Source organism: Schistocerca gregaria, chromosome 1 (assembly GCF_023897955.1).
Source record: "Schistocerca gregaria isolate iqSchGreg1 chromosome 1, iqSchGreg1.2, whole genome shotgun sequence".
Taxonomy (NCBI): Eukaryota; Metazoa; Arthropoda; class Insecta; order Orthoptera; family Acrididae; genus Schistocerca; species Schistocerca gregaria.
In genome coordinates, this window is record NC_064920.1 from 944,972,521 (window position 1) to 944,989,148 (window position 16,628).

The 16,628-nt window shown below is 40.9% G+C and overlaps 1 protein-coding gene and 1 long non-coding RNA gene across 2 annotated transcripts in view; one reads left to right on the top strand and one right to left on the bottom strand.

Moving 5' to 3' along the window:
* LOC126276001 (fibroblast growth factor 8) overlaps positions 1 to 5,210 on the top strand; it is a 158,150-nt gene extending 152,940 nt beyond the window's left edge. The window contains exon 5 of the mRNA XM_049977244.1: positions 1,313 to 5,210. Coding sequence (XP_049833201.1) covers positions 1,313 to 1,615 — 303 coding nt within the window. The 3' untranslated portion in view covers positions 1,616 to 5,210. The remainder of the gene's footprint in view (positions 1 to 1,312) is intronic.
* LOC126276017 (uncharacterized) overlaps positions 1 to 16,628 on the bottom strand; it is a 950,687-nt gene that overhangs the window by 318,919 nt on the left and 615,140 nt on the right. The gene's annotated exons all lie outside the window — the stretch shown is intronic.

Here is a 16,628-nt window from a genome sequence, read left to right on the forward strand (position 1 = left end):
TCATGGGTTTTTTGATTCCAAGGAATCAGAAATCCTTAAGTTCGCCTACCAAGTGACCACTAATTTAGGTGTTAAGTTTTTCGCTATTTTCATTTCTGCTATCTTTCATTACTCTTTTCGTTGTATAGTTTAGTTTCAATCCATATTCTGTGCTCATTATACTGTCCATTCCACTCAACAGATATTGTACTACTTCTTCACTTTCACTGCGGATAGCAATGTATCAGCGAATCTTTTAGTTGATATCCTTTCACCATAAATTTTGATCCCACACTTGAACGTTTCCTTTATTTCTTTCATTGCTTCTTCGATATATAGATTGAATAGTGAAAGGCTGCACCCCTATCTTCCTCACTTTTTAACCCGAGCACTTCGTTCTTGGCCCTCCAGTCTCATTGTTCCCTCCCGGTTCATGTATGTATTGCATGTCAGCCGTTTTTCCCCGTAGCTTGCTCCTATTTTTTTTCCAATATTTCGAATTTCTTGCTCCATTTCACATTTCCGAACGAATTTTCTGGATCGACAAATCCTATGAACGTAACGTGATTTGCTTTCATTCTTGCTTCCATCATCAACCGCAAACTGAGAACGCCGCTCTGGTGCCTGTACCTTTCCTAATACCAAACTGGTCGTCATCTAAGAGGTCCTCGATTTTATTTTCAACTCTTCTGTATGTTATTCTTGTCAGCCTGATTGTCCAATAGTTTTGGCACTTACCTATCTGTTTTTTTCTATCTGCGAAATTGCCTGGATGATATTTTTTCCAAAAATCTGATGGTACGCCGGCAGTCTCATAGATTCTACACACCAGCTTCGAATAGTCGTTTGGTCCCCATTTCCCCAAATGATTTTAGAAAATCCGTTGGGTAGTTACCTGTTCCTTCTGCCTTATTTAATATCACGTATTCGAGAGTTCTTTCAAATTTCTGATTCTGATACTGGATCCCCTACGTCTTCATTAATTGATTCCAGTTTCGTCTTCTGTCAAGTCATCAAACAAGTGTTGCAAGTGGTCTTTAAGTGAACGTAAAAACAGGAGAAGCCATAGTTCAAGCAGCAAAGGATATGAAGCACAATGGGTTTGGAATTGGAGAATTTGAAGGCAGCCATAATGAATTCTTGGTACTTTATACTTGATAAATTGGTAATTAGTAGTTCTGCAATTTGTGTCGTTGATATATCATCGTGACTTAATTTTTTTTTGTATTTCTTTGTTCCAATTCATATAATTCCTAGGCTGTTTTCACTAAGTGTAAACGATTTTGGGGCCTGCCTACTGACCTCTCATCAGGCTTATTGTCTCATTCCACAGAAAAAGTTTGTGAAGAAACGCTGCACGTTCAAAGAGACGCTGTCGCACGCATACACGCAGTACCAGTCGGCGTTCCACAAAAAGCGCTTCATGGGCTTCACGTCGAAGGGCAGGCCGGTGCGCGGTGCGTGCGACGCGACCAACAGCCGGCGCCGAGAGTGCGGCTGCTGCAGCCGGAAGCGGGGCTGTGGTTCCTCTTTCATGTTCCTGCGGCCGGGCAGCAACAGGGACATCGAAATGCACAACGACAAGATTCGGCACCATAAACGGCATTCGAGTCACAGGCAAAGGCCTTCGTCTTGAGCGTCGCCGATCGCCGAGTTCGCCGCCGCAGCAACAGCAGTCGCAGCAGTCGAACCCTCACCGTAGCAGCAGCTTTACTGTGTATCCGCCGCCCACGCTACGCCCCCCTCCGCCGCCATTAGTCTGCGCCGACGATACCAGTCATGGGACGCATCTGTGTACTGAGTATGGCCCTATGCGGTTACCGTTATCCGAATCGGTAAACACGTAGAAATCGTGTAAATGGGAAGAAACGTATGCCATAAATGAGAACCATTACGACGTATGACTGCTTCCCAGAAACGTTTTGCAGCTTTGAATATTGCTAACACTTGGTGGCCCGACTGAATGCTTCATTACTCCGCCCTTCATCCCCCGCAGAGAACAGTTTGAAAATTCATAATACGCAACGGAATACAGCGGGATGGGAACTGTCTCAGTGATGACAAGGAACAATAAAGTCGCTAAACAGTCTATTATATTCCTATAGAGCAAACACACATTTAGGAAGTTGCGCGTTCAAAACGTTTTACTATTGACGTGGTAAAATGGCACCAACAGCGACCAATGAGCAGTCATCAAAAGACTTGACATAATAGAATTCTGCTGAAATCAGCGTAACATCGAAGAAACTGATCTGAGAACAATGCCGAGAGATCTGCATTACGACATGGTACCAAACTGCAACTAAGTTGCACATATGCACATAATTAACACGAATGCCCCCGTAAATTGCCAGTTTCTTAAACAGTTTTTGTGTCTCATTGTAGAGCTCGCTGCTTCTTGAGTGTGCTTTCGGATTAAATAAATAACGTGAGTCCAACGAGCACTTGCTCGTAGGAAAAGGCTGAGATATTGGGATTGACTGAGGGAAAAAAGTCACGACTTTCTCAAAGAGTAGGACACTTATTCCTACAGTTGTTGTGAAAAATGGAGCAACAAGAACTTAATGAGTGTTGAGTGTAATGCCATGATTGTATGTTTGTTATAAAGTAACTGCAACGTTTGCACAGACTTGCGTAAAGTGAAACAGATTTTCTTAACATGTTATTTTCAGCCGGACGCCACATTTCCATCAGACTTTTCACTGTAGATTTTGTTAGTAATTAAGAAGGTAGTTGTCAGTATAGTGCTGGTAACATAAAAGTTCGGTTCAAGATGTACATGCTGTCGATTTGTTGTCTCAAGTGACCCTAAGAGGGTCTGTTATACATTCCGTATGTTTTCTAATACCGAGTACATTTCTGTTGTATTATCATATTTGCTTCTTTGACACATTTTCTGAACGTTTATAATAGGAAAACTCGTTACTGATAATGCACACAAGTGGTTCCTTGTTATTATTTATAATGACAGAAAGTGTAATATTTATAATGTGTACCTCTATACAATTAATTGATGGCAAGGTGTAGTTGCCTCTGTACCTGTAGAATAATATTGGCTCTGACTCGAGCAACCACCAAAGCAGCTAACACTGCATCATGGCTACCCCATATTCCATGACAGGAGAACATGTATTACATTTTCATTCCATTTAAAATGCCCAGACAATTGAGATAGCAGCACATGGGCAAAGAAGCTCCTGAACTTCTGTTTGGCACTACTTTCCATTAGTTCACATTGCCTGATATTACTCTCAGAACAACTGTAATGTAACTTTGAATTAAACGGTAAGAATTCGTGAACATTGCTCATATGTAAAAAGTTATTATCAAAGAGTGTGTTAATGAAGAAAGACTCTTTAAATCAGTTACCTCTTCATGCAAAATAAGTTCAAATGTTTCACATGGCTTTATATCCAAAAATGTAGTAAAATCACAAGATGTCAGTAATTGTGTACATGCTACTACCAGTAACCGCTTCTCTTTCTATGGACACTCATATCAGTACACATTATAAGGAAGATATGAGCATTAATGTCTTTTCTTGTGTTATGAAATGCTGTTGTCCTTTTTACGTGTTTGTTTTTATTTAGGGAATTGAACTTTATTGCATACACTGATTTGTTTATATCTAATGAATAATGCAACTTTTTCAATAATGTTGTAGCATAAACCACACAGGTATTTCAGAAGGCAAAACATGACTAAATTTCATAAATAACTCAAGCAACCAAAGCTCAGATGTTCAGGAGAAAGTAGAAGAATCTCTTCCCCCCCCCCCCCCCTCCTTCTCCAACTATCTCCTCCCCTCCCCATCCTGCTCAACAGCACCAACAAGTTTTATTTGTATGCAAAATAATACAATAACACTGTTTTGAGTGTGTCCCTTGCGAGACAACAGTTGATTAATATAAGATGAAGTGACACATCCAATTCCATTTCTGACTTGTTCTCCACTTTAGCCTGACATAATATCATCAGATTATTTTTTGTATCATATTGCACGAACTTAGAGATGTGACACAACATCTGCACATCATGTCCATGTCCAAGGAGAATACTGTGCATGAATGGAAATAAAAATATTGTAATGAAAAGCAATATATGATCTGTGTAATTTAGTAATTGCTGTTAAGCGTTAGAGCTGAATGTTGTGTGTCTATTTAAATGTTAGTAGCAGTAACAAGGTGTGTTACATATATGCCTTGCTTGTATGTGCTAATGTGCCTGAGCTATGCAAGACTGTCTTCACAGTAACTAGATGCACTACTGTTTACAACACACATGTGCCAAACATCGTTAAATGCTTAATTTAGAGTTGTCATTTTGTACAAATCATTTTTTCACGTTCAGTGTATTGATGTGGCGTCCACATTAATGTGGCCTATATTTAATAATTCTGTATCAGAAGAAGCACTTCAAGCATTCCATAAAATATAATGTTCAAATTATTAATTTAAGTAAACAAAAGAAAACTTGTTTTCGTAGACCAAAAAGAACCACCCTTTTTAAGGCATTTTAAACTAACACCTTCTAAAATTCATTTACTTTCCTGTGTGTTTTACTTTGATGAGGATCTCACCTTAATAACTGATTGTCAGTACAGCTGTACCTGTGAAACTATTTAGTAAGGAAAATTAGTGGCAAATAATTTTTTTTCATGTGCAAGGAGCTAGGAGTCATCAAAAGCATATGCTGTATGAAGAAATTGTGTGCATTTTGATGTTTTTGTTGCTTGATATGCATCTTAATGTCAGAGAAATGATACCTCTGTTCACTTGCAGAAAAAAATCAACCATATTTGACACTGTACATTCTGATAATTTGTAAGATCCTCAACTCACACTTAAAAGGATTCTGATAATCAGATATGGATGGGATGATGAAGTTCCTACCATTTTACCTCATGTAAAGAAAGAAAATTACTTGTCTGTATCCTTCATGCTGAAATGTTTTCGAAAATCGCATTATTGCGTAAGTAATTAACATTTTGAGATACTGTTTAATATAAACACGTTATAAATGTTGTAACGTAAAGTAACATGTCAGTGTAACTTTCCATTAACTCGAAGTATTATCAGGAGGACGTATCCCCAGTCTTATGATATATTTTGCTTATGTACATTCTGGTGTAGCTTCTGCTGCTGTACATAACTGTATATACAGAGTTTTAATACACTGCCTTATTTATTGAGATTTTTTTGTACAATAAAACTGAAGCTGCACGAATGATATTTATATTTTTTTCTGTTTTTCCCAACCAGTTATTATGCCACCATGGATAAGCTATTCAAAATAAGCAGAAGGTAATTTTTATTTATTTATATTTGTAAATCATTCCAAAAACTTTGGTTCTAGTGCTCCACTATTACTACTACTGTTAACCATTGTACAAAATTGTTCAAGACAATAATACTCTGGTCTGAACTGCATACTTTAATATAAGCACCCTTGAGAAAAAAATTAATGTCCCCTATTAGGATACAGGGCACTAATACCAAGTAACAATGTATCTAGCCCTGATAATGGCCTCATTTCATTGATGAAGAGTCTACATGTTTTTGGAGGAATGCCTTGTCCAGCTGATGACAACTGTTGACTATTGGATCTTGCAGAGCTACCAAATTGTGGTGATATTGATTGCTACACTTTATTCTCTGCTCGCAACAGTACCAGACTATACTGTGAGATTAACACTGGATGACTTAGCAGGCCAGTCAGGGTGTGGCATGGTGCTGTGAAACCAGAAATTTAGGTGGGCACCAGTCTGAATACTGTTGCTGTCATCTCACAAGATAGGGTGTCCAAGGCTTACTTATCATGATGTAGAAGAAAGGGCACCTCGTGGACAAGTTGAAATACACATACTGGTTGTTGTTTATGATAACTTAAATGAGAGGGCCAAGTCGTGGTACAAGAAACTTTCCCATAACTTCATAAAAACACATCGTGTAACGAGGCAGAGTGTTATGCTTGTTCTAGTAGAAACATTGAACAATTGGATTTATGTACCATCAAATTGGGCAAATTAATTCATGTGAACATCCCAAAACAGAGGCCATATCGACCCTACTTTGCAGCTCCACTCAACCAACTGGCACATGCATGCCACTTCACATGCAAGACTCACACCAGTGATGAAGTGTTGCATCACCACCTCCTACTATTTCTGCATCTTATACATTGCTCAAAAGCGCCAGTGTGCTCTTTGAAGGGGTGAGTCTCCTACAACAGCAACAATTTCTGAAATAAAAATGACTATCTCACTAGTCCTTGAGAGATGTTTATATAACATTTAATGTTGTAAATAATTTTGGTCGTTTTGCAAAACAGGTTACTGAAAGTCATGTTTAAAACTTTTCTTGAATATCACCTATTTAATTACTGTCACTAAAACTAAGCTTTGTTGGAATAACCGTTAATCGCTAAGTAATGCACTACTTTATTTAGCTATTATTGTGCGTTACACACAGTATTCATAGTTCACTGTTAACACCATCTATAGTCAAAAGATGAAATTCGGAGAAAAGTGTTAACATACAAGGAGGAGGAGGATAGTTTGATATATGCCTTCACCGAAGTTGCTGACAGGAATTGGTCTTGATTTATGGAAACGTAAAGTAGTGCTTTCTTGCGGCGATTTAGAGCTTCGTGAAGTACATAAATCAATAAAAAATATGCTAACCAATAGGCCTCCTGCTAGCTTTAAACAGTTTACGCATTACATTCTTATTTCTGCAACCAGGATCTACACTTTGGAGAAAAGTATGAGTCAATTAAAGGAGAAAATTACATCTCCGGCTGGATATTGCGCAATTAAATGAAGACAACGAATACATCGAAGAAATGATGGCGCACGTGACATTTCCAGTAAAACAGACCCATTTCCGACAGCATTTCAAAAGAGCGTTGAAGCAGATCTGTAAGTAACTTGTAAATATTGATTTTATACGAGGAGTAAAAGGTTGCCTTTGCCACCTAAACAATTTATTGCATCACATATACCGAAAAAAGTACTTTTTATTGCCACTGAAAGAGACTTTAATCCAAATTATGAAGCTGAAAAAGTACCTACGGAGTAAAGATGTACATAAAATATGAGGACGAAGGTTGATATTATAGAGAAAGATGCATCATACTACAGAGCTTCGAACTGGTACAGGCGTTTAAACTTCCATAGGCGAGAAATTCATGAGGGATAGAACACGAGCTGAGCTTCGACAAAAATGGAAAAAAATAATCGTTGTCTCCTACTCAAAGGAACTATCTCCGCCTTTGCCTTAATCCATATAGGGAAGCCATACCCTCCATCCAAACAGGCCTCGGGAGGCCCAACGATACTGGCCGACCGCCGTGACATCCTCAGCCGGCATGCGTCACTTGGATGCGGATATGGAGGACCACATGGTCACACGTCCCGGCCGTTGACAGTTTTCGTGACAGGAGCCGCTACTTCTGTCAAGTAGCTCCTAACTGGCATCACAAGGGCTGAGTGAACCCTGCTTGCGAACAGCGCTCGCCAGACCCAGACAGTTAGCCATCGGAGTGCTAGCCAAAGCGCAGATGAAGATTTGAAATCAAGTTATCTCGGTCGGCAACCAATGGAAAAGTGCAGGGCATCTGTAAAGGAAACCGCCCACAAGATTCTAGTGCGACCAATTCTAAAGTCCTGATACGGAACTTAGAATTGTATGACAATACACAGCGAACAAATTCACAGAAACTTTAACCACTGCTCAGTTCATCAGTGCTGTTGCACAGGTGCCAGTGAAACATAACGATCCACAACACAAACGCATTCATTAGTAATTCTAGTAGCCAGCTTCGATCTCCTTAAATTTTACTACCCGTGTAACACACGCTAAGGGGCAAAACGATACAGAAATGGCAGGATTATGGGAGAGGGTAATTGCGCCAATTCGTTACGATGATTAATTACACAAGAATATAATAGATCCCCTCTGAGGAATACAGGGTGTACATAAAGTACGGAAACGCTTTCAATTATTTATTGCCCAAAAACCAAACATTGTACAGATATCATGTATATGTCATTTTGAAGAGAAACCCAGGTCTTTTTTTCATGTATACCGGCACAGCGTAGTTTGGTAATTTTCGAAAGTCAGCGCTAGTCGCAAACATGGCGAGTTCAGGTGCGGCGGAGCGAGTTTTCTATGTGTTGGAGTTCGACAACATCAAGTGTGCTACAGCTGTTCAACGCATGTTTATAACTAAGTACGGTAAGAAGACACCAACAAGAAAGGCCATTTACTACTGGCACAACAAATTTGTTACGATGGTTTGCTTGTGCCCGGCAAAGAGAAGCGGTCGTCCCAGTGTGAGTGAAGTAAATGTGGAGCTCGTACGGGAGACATGTCGCAGAAATGGCTGATGCCTCAAATGCAATCTGACTCTCTGTTCATCTTTCAGCAGGATAGGACTCCAGCCCATTTTTATCGTGAAGTTCGTGAGTATAGAGCTGTCGCATCAATAGATCGACCGCACTACAGAAGGGGACAGCTGTTTCATGAAATGGCCTCCACGGTCACCAAATCTCACTCCGTGCGACTTTTTGCCGTGGGGACACGTTAAAGATCTTGTGTATGTATCGCCTCTATCACGTGATGTCGCAGAGCTCCGAGAGAGAATACGAGAAACGTCTGCCACAGTCGACGATGCCATGCTGGGACGGGTATGGCAAGAATTCGATTACCGTATTGACGTTTGCCGGGTCGCTCATGGTTCGCATCTCGAATGTTTGTAAAAAAGATTTCAGAGTTTCTCTTCAAAATGCAATATGTATGACATCTTGTGCAATACATAATTGAAAGTGTTCCCGAACTTTACGTACACCCTGTATTATAGGAGGCCACGCTTCTGCGTGATGCTGGATGGGGTCCGCCGTGCAGACAGCGAACGCGACCGGTGCGTATTGCGAACTGCGGCGGGCCGGGTCGGCTGCGGTTTGTGGCTAGCCGCTGCCACTCGACACTCCGCCGTCAGCTCCGGTGACTGTGCACACATAAATGATCTGCATGGCAACAGGAGGCCTGCTTGGAAAATTCCACGTTTTTATAAATTTAAAACAAATGTAGAAAGTAATCTTTCTATTGACGAATCCAGTCCTTTGATATGGCAGCCATAATCTTCTACAGACAAGTGCGCAATATTTTTAAATAAACGGTTTATGGTGTAAGTAACAGGTAGAATATTACACTAAGCTGTTCAGCTAATTCACAAGAGTCACTATATCATTTTCATGGGAAGAAATTACAGATGGTGTTCCTCAGTGTCCTATACTGGGCCCACAACTGTCCTTTTTTTCTAATCTGCTGGATACCTGGTCTGTGATGTACTCTAGTAAATGTGATACTGGCACGGAAAGGAATTTAATATGCATTTTTAAAAGTCTGGCTCTGAGCACTATGGGACTTAACATCTATGGTCATCAGTTCCCTAGAACTGAGAACTACTTAAACGTAACTAACCTGAGGGCATCACACAACACCCAGTCATCACGAGGCAGAGAAAATCCCTGACCCCGCCGGGAATCGAACCCAGAAACCCGGGCGTGGGAAGCGAGAACGCTACCGCACGACTACGAGCTGCGGACCTTCAAAAGTCTCTAACAGCTTGCTCTCAGATAAAATGCATGAAAGGAAGCACCACCGTTTTCAAATGAAGAATGATGTTTCTCCTTTACAACGTTTTCAATACTGTAGAAGAGTTCTTGTATAAAAATTAGTAATCATCTTGAAAACTATGTTTTGCATGTAGCCACACAAATAGACTTTTAAGAAGTATTTGCAAGTTCTGATGAACTGAAACAAACGTGTATTGTGATTGTTTATGGAGTTCATAACTAAAAACTGCAATCCGCTGAAACACTGACGCGATCTTTCCTCTAACAGACATGGCCAATCACCAGTAAAGTAGTTAATTGTTGAAAGGATGCAGAGATCGGTACGCACTCTAAAAAATATTTATACTAAAACATTCATAAGTAAGAATTAGAACAATAAGAGTAGAGGACGCAATAATTGAACGCTAATGTCAATAAAAGGAGGATTAAGGTTCAATATATAAGATCTAGAAGTTCAGCTTGTTCAACAAATGTGAAGATTTTCCTTAACGGGATGCATTACGTACTACACAAAATAGTAAGTTTTAACCACAAGATAGATGACATACAACTATGTCCACAATTGAAACCGAACAGGGCTAGAGTAGCCTGCGCGTGACACACACGCCTGGGAGTGACGTGGGGTACTCACTACACAAAGGTTCAAGAGCTTTTCTGGTAATGAACCCCATTGGTGAGGGAGACCTCTGCGGAGGTATGGAACATCTGTCACAGCAGCTGTCCGGATGGTAGTATGAAACAATCTTTCACAGAACTGTCTGGATGATACGCTAACCGAATGAATCACAGACGAGCTCTATGGCATTAAAATCGGGAGGCCTCATTGGCCAGTGCATGCTGTGGTTAATCTTCATCTGCAAGAAATCTATCTACGAGTGCAGTTTGACACGCTGAGAAATGTCATAGTTATCCCAGCCACAGCTGTGTTAAGGGTCACACAGTTTCGTAGTTCCTGATGTATGTACCTTTAAGTGTTAACAACGAAAATCTAGACTTTCAAGATTATTAAAAACTGTTTCTGCCGACACCAATACTGTAAATCATACAAACTTGAGACGAGACTCGTTCTGCAAAGACTGCACAGGCTCATATGTTTACACCACATTCCTTAGTTCTTTCATCGACCAAGGGTGAACGTTGTTGACTGCACTACTGTGAATGGAAAAGCTGCTGACCTCCTGGATCTATGCAGTCTGATGAGAATTCCCTTGCTGACAACTTGGTTGGGGGTTGTTTGGGGAAGGAGACCAGACAGCGAGGTTATCGGTCTCATCGGATTACGGATGGACGGGGGAGAAAGTCGGCCGTGCCCTTTGAAAGGGACCATCCCGGCAGTTGCCTGGAGCGATTTACGGAAATCACGGAAAACCTAAATCAGGATGGCCGGACGCGGGATTTAACCGTCGTCCTCCCGAATGCGAGTCCATTGTGTAACCATTGCGCCACCTCGCTCGGTCTTGCTGACATCGTTGCATTTCATGGAGTATTTAAAGCCAGACATTAGTCCCGTTGCGGAGTTACGTCTGTCCATTGTATTCGTACAAGGAAGACAAGACATATGAAACGTGACAGGGTATGTGGAAAAATTGGAATCTAAAACTTCATTACAGTATCTCACAGACAATATTATTACCATCGGCAATTTTTTTTCGGTTCGTTGAATATTGTACTGGAAACGTACAACGAGCTTCTTCTCGTCATTCGATACGTCTAGCCACAGTTTCATCTCTAGTGCTATTCTCTTCGTCTCATAGTAAATCAAAATTATTGTTTATACAGCTGTAATGTTGTCCATTTAGGAAGTTATCGATAAGTGAATCATTATCTCTGAATAAGTCTAGACAGTATTTTAGTGACGCCAAAGGACAATGTACCTCATGTCTCACCCTTAATTCAAATATTTTTTAAATTTCTTGTAAAGTTTACTAAATAACGCCTAAAACATTACTTTACTAGAGACGATCCTAAGGCGAGGTTTTTCATACGTACGTCAATTTCTCCCTTTGGGGAAAATTTATGGAAAACAACGTAAGAGTTGCGTTCTGATCAGAAGTATTACTCACTTCCCTACACTCAGAGTTGAAGAAACAAGTGACAAAAAGAAATAAAAGTATACAGAGTCCGCGAAACTTTCGTCTGTGTTGTATATGACTGTAGTACATCAAAATAATTGTTAGTGGAAAATAGATTCCTACTAACCATTAAATTCATGTGATGTGCTTCATATGTATAGGCAGCACCACAGAGGACAGCTTCGCGGACATCGATGGTTTTGGACCTTTTACTGAAGGTATAACGACAATATTCCGTTGAAATAGTGAGGATGGTGGACTGTACCACCGAAACCGGTTGCAAATAAATTTAAAAAAATGGTTCAAATGGCTCTGAGCACTATGGGACTCAACTGCTGTGGTCATCAGTCCCCTAGAACTCAGAACTACTTAAACCTAACTAACCTAAGGACATCACACACATCCATGCCCGAGGCAGGGTTCGAACCTGCGACCGTAGCAGTCGCACGGTTCCGGACGGCGCGCCTAGAACCGCGAGACCACCGCGGCCGCCAATAAATTAAAAGTAACACACACAGCTAAAAGAATTATCATTATTCCACATACAGGGTTTACCACTCTTGACAAGTACTGGTTAGTATTGAACGTCTCTTCAGCAATTACCAGTTGTTAGAGCAATATCAACCAACCCCGGAGAGGTATAGCATCGATCTCATCGCCACAGACAGCAGGAAGGTTTGTCGCTGCACTCCACAGAATGCCAACGATTGAACGACTCTCAAAGTCCGAAGAATGGTGGTAAGCTGTAAGTGCACATCCTCTAGGTATGCTTTGTTGTCATTTCCACCTAACAGCAATGTTAGACATACCCAATAGCCTCGTGTATTGACACCGTTCTTCTCCTTCGAGACTGGATTTTTTTTTTTTGTTTTTTTTTTGTTTTTTTTTTTTTTGTTGTGGTAATATTTTATTTTCGCATGAGAACGAAATTTTAACCAACAGATCTCATAGGCCTGTAATTAAAGTTTGGTTGCATCCGTAAAGGTATTCAACATGTAGGACTTCCCATTTTCGTGACCTTAGGAATAATCCCTCCCCCCATGAACCATGGACCTTGCCGTTGGTGGGGAGGCTTGCGTGCCTCAGCGATACAGATGGCCGTACCGTAGGTGCAACCACAACGGAGGGGTATCTGTTGAGAGGCCAGACAAACGTGTGGTTCCTGAAGAGGGGCAGCAGCCTTTTCAGTAGTTGCAGGGGCAACAGTCTGGATGATTGACTGATCTGGCCTTGCAACATTAACCAAAACGGCCTTGCTGTGCTGGTACTGCGAACGGCTGAAAGCAAGGGGAAACTACAGCCGTCATTTTTCCCGAGGACATGCAGCTTTACTGTATGATTAAATGATGATGGCATCCTCTTGGGTAAAATATTCCGGAGGTAAAATAGTCCCCCATTCGGATCTCCGGGCGGGGACTACTCAGGAGGATGTCGTTATCAGGAGAAAGAAAACTGGCGTTCTACGGATCGGAGCGTGGAATGTCAGATCCCTTAATCGGGCAGGTAGGTTAGAAAATTTAAAAAGGGAAATGGATAGGTTAAAGTTAGATATAGTGGGAATTAGTGAAGTTCGGTGGCAGGAGGAACAAGACTTCTGGTCAGGTGACTACAGGGTTATAAACACAAAATCAAATAGGGGTAATGCAGGAGTAGGTTTAATAATGAATAGGAAAATAGGAATGCGGGTAAGCTACTACAAACAGCATAGTGAACGCATTATTGTGGCCAAGATAGATACGAAGCCCACACCTACTACAGTAGTACAAGTTTATATGCCAACTAGCTCTGCAGATGATGAAGAAATTGAAGAAATGTACGATGAAATAAAAGAAATTATTCAGATAGTGAAGGGAGATGAAAATTTAATAGTAATGGGTGACTGGAATTCGAGTGTAGGAAAAGGGAGAGAAGGAAACATAGTAGGTGAATATGGACTGGGGCTAAGAAATGAAAGAGGAAGCCGCCTAGTAGAATTTTGCACAGAGCACAACTTAATCATAGCTAACACTTGGTTTAAGAATCATGAAAGAAGGTTGTATACGTGGAAGAACCCTGGAGATACTAAAAGGTATCAGATAGATTATATAATGGTAAGACAGAGATTTAGGAACCAGGTTTTAAGTTGTAAGACATTTCCAGGGGCAGATGTGGACTCTGACCACAATCTATTGGTTATGACCTGTAGATTAAAACTGAAGAAACTGCAAAAATGTGGGAAATTAAGGAGATGGGACCTGGATAAACTGAAAGAACCAGAGGTTGTACAGAGTTTCAGAGAGAGCATAAGGGAACAATTGACAGGAATAGGGGAAAGAAATACAGTAGAAGAAGAATGGGTAGCTCTGAGGGATGTAGTAGTGAAGGCAGCAGAGGATAAAGTAGGTACAAAGACGAGGGCTGCTAGAAATCCTTGGGTAACAGAAGAAATATTGAATTTAATTGATGAAAGGAGAAAATATAAAAATGCAGTAAATGAAGCAGGCAAAAAGGAATACAAACGTCTCAAAAATGAGATCGACAGGAAGTGCAAAATGGCTAAACAGGGATGGCTAGAGGACAAATGTAAGGATGTAGAAGCTTATCTCACTAGGGGTAAGATAGATACTGCCTACAGGAAAATTAAAGAGACCTTTGGAGAGAAGAGAACCACGTGTATGAATATCAAGAGCTCAGATGGCAGCCCAGTTCTAAGCAAAGAAGGGAAGGCAGAAAGGTGGAAGGAGTATATAGAAGGTTTATACAAGGGCGATGTACTTGAGGACAATATTATGGAAATGGAAGAGGATGTAGATGAAGACGAAATGGGAGATACGATACTGCGTGAAGAGTTTGACAGAGCACTGAAAGACCTGAGTCGAAACAAGGCCCCCGGAGTAGACAACATTCCATTAGAACTACTGACGGCCTTGGGAGAGCCAGTCATGACAAAACTCTACCAGCTGGTGAGCAAGATGTATGAGACAGGCGAAATACCCTCAGACTTCAAGAAGAATATAATAATTCCAATCCCAAAGAAAGCAGGTGCTGACAGATGTGAAAATTACCGAACTATCAGTTTAATAAGCCACGGCTGCAAAATACTAACGCGAATTCTTTACAGACGAATGGAAAAACTGGTAGATGCAGACCTCGGGGAGGATCAGTTTGGATTCCGTCGAAATGTTGGAACACGTGAGGCAATACTGACCTTACGACTTATCTTAGAAGAAAGATTAAGAAAAGGCAAACCTACGTTTCTAGCATTTGTAGACTTAGAGAAAGCTTTTGACAATGTTGATTGGAATACTCTTTTTCAAATTCTAAAGGTGGCAGGGGTAAAATACAGGGAGCGAAAGGCTATTTATAATTTGTACAGAAACCAGATGGCAGTAATAAGAGTCGAGGGGCATGAAAGGGAAGCAGTGGTTGGGAAAGGAGTGAGACAGGGTTGTAGCCTCTCCCCGATGTTATTCAATCTGTATATTGAGCAAGCAGTAAAGGAAACAAAAGAAAAATTTGGAGTAGGTATTAAAATTCATGGAGACGAAGTAAAAACTTTGAGGTTCGCCGATGACATTGTAATTCTGTCAGAGACGGCAAAGGACTTGGAAGAGCAGTTGAACGGAATGGACAGTGTCTTGAAAGGAGGATATAAGATGAACATTAACAAAAGCAAAACGAGGATAATGGAATGTAGTCAAATTAAATCGGGTGATGCTGAGGGAATTAGATTAGGAAATGAGACACTTAAAGTAGTAAAGGAGTTTTGCTATTTAGGAAGTAAAATAACTGATGATGGTCGAAGTAGAGAGGATATAAAATGTAGACTGGCAATGGCAAGGAAAGCGTTTCTGAAGAAGAGAAATTTGTTAACATCGAATATAGATTTATGTATCAGGAAGTCGTTTCTGAAAGTATTTGTTTGGAGTGTAGCCATGTATGGAAGTGAAACATGGACGATAACTAGTTTGGACAAGAAGAGAATAGAAGCTTTCGAAATGTGGTGCTACAGAAGAATACTGAAGATAAGGTGGATAGATCACGTAACTAATGAGGAGGTATTGAATAGGATTGGGGAGAAGAGAAGTTTGTGGCACAACTTGACTAGAAGAAGGGATCGGTTGGTAGGACATGTTTTGAGGCACCAAGGGATCACAAATTTAGCATTGGAGGGCAGCGTGGAGGGTAAAAATCGTAGAGGGAGACCGAGAGATGAGTACACTAAGCAGATTCAGAAGGATGTAGGTTGCAGTAGGTACTGGGAGATGAAGCAGCTTGCACAGGATAGAGTAGCATGGAGAGCTGCATCAAACCAGTCTCAGGACTGAAGACAACAACAACAACTAGGAATAATCCGGTATTAGTACCTCATTTCCGTAGATTATTTTCTAATTTACCATGACATGAGTTTTAATTTATACTATTATAATAGTATGTTACGAGCTGCCAGTACATGTGTGGTAGTTGTTTTGTTTTGTTTTGTTTTAATTTACCGCCGTGTTGGATTTTACAGAAAATTATTATTGGTGCTTGTGTATTTTGTGTATACGTTAGAACAACCATACATTTGACAAAGGTATCTAAAGCCTCTATATCTGTCATAGTGATGTGACAGCATAAATGCATCATGAGGAAACTACACTCCTGGAAATGGAAAAAAGAACACATTGACACCGGTGTGTCAGACCCACCATACTTGCTCCGGACACTGCGAGAGGGCTGTACAAGCAATGATCACACGCACGGCACAGCGGACACACCAGGAACCATGGTGTTGGCCGTCGAATGGCGCTAGCTGCGCAGCATTTGTGCACCGCCGCCGTCAGTGTCAGCCAGTTTGCCGTGGCATACGGAGCTCCATCGCAGTCTTTAACACTGGTAGCATGCCGCGACAGCGTGGACGTGAACCGTATGTGCAGTTGACGGACTTTGAGCGAGGGCGTATAGTGGGCATGCGG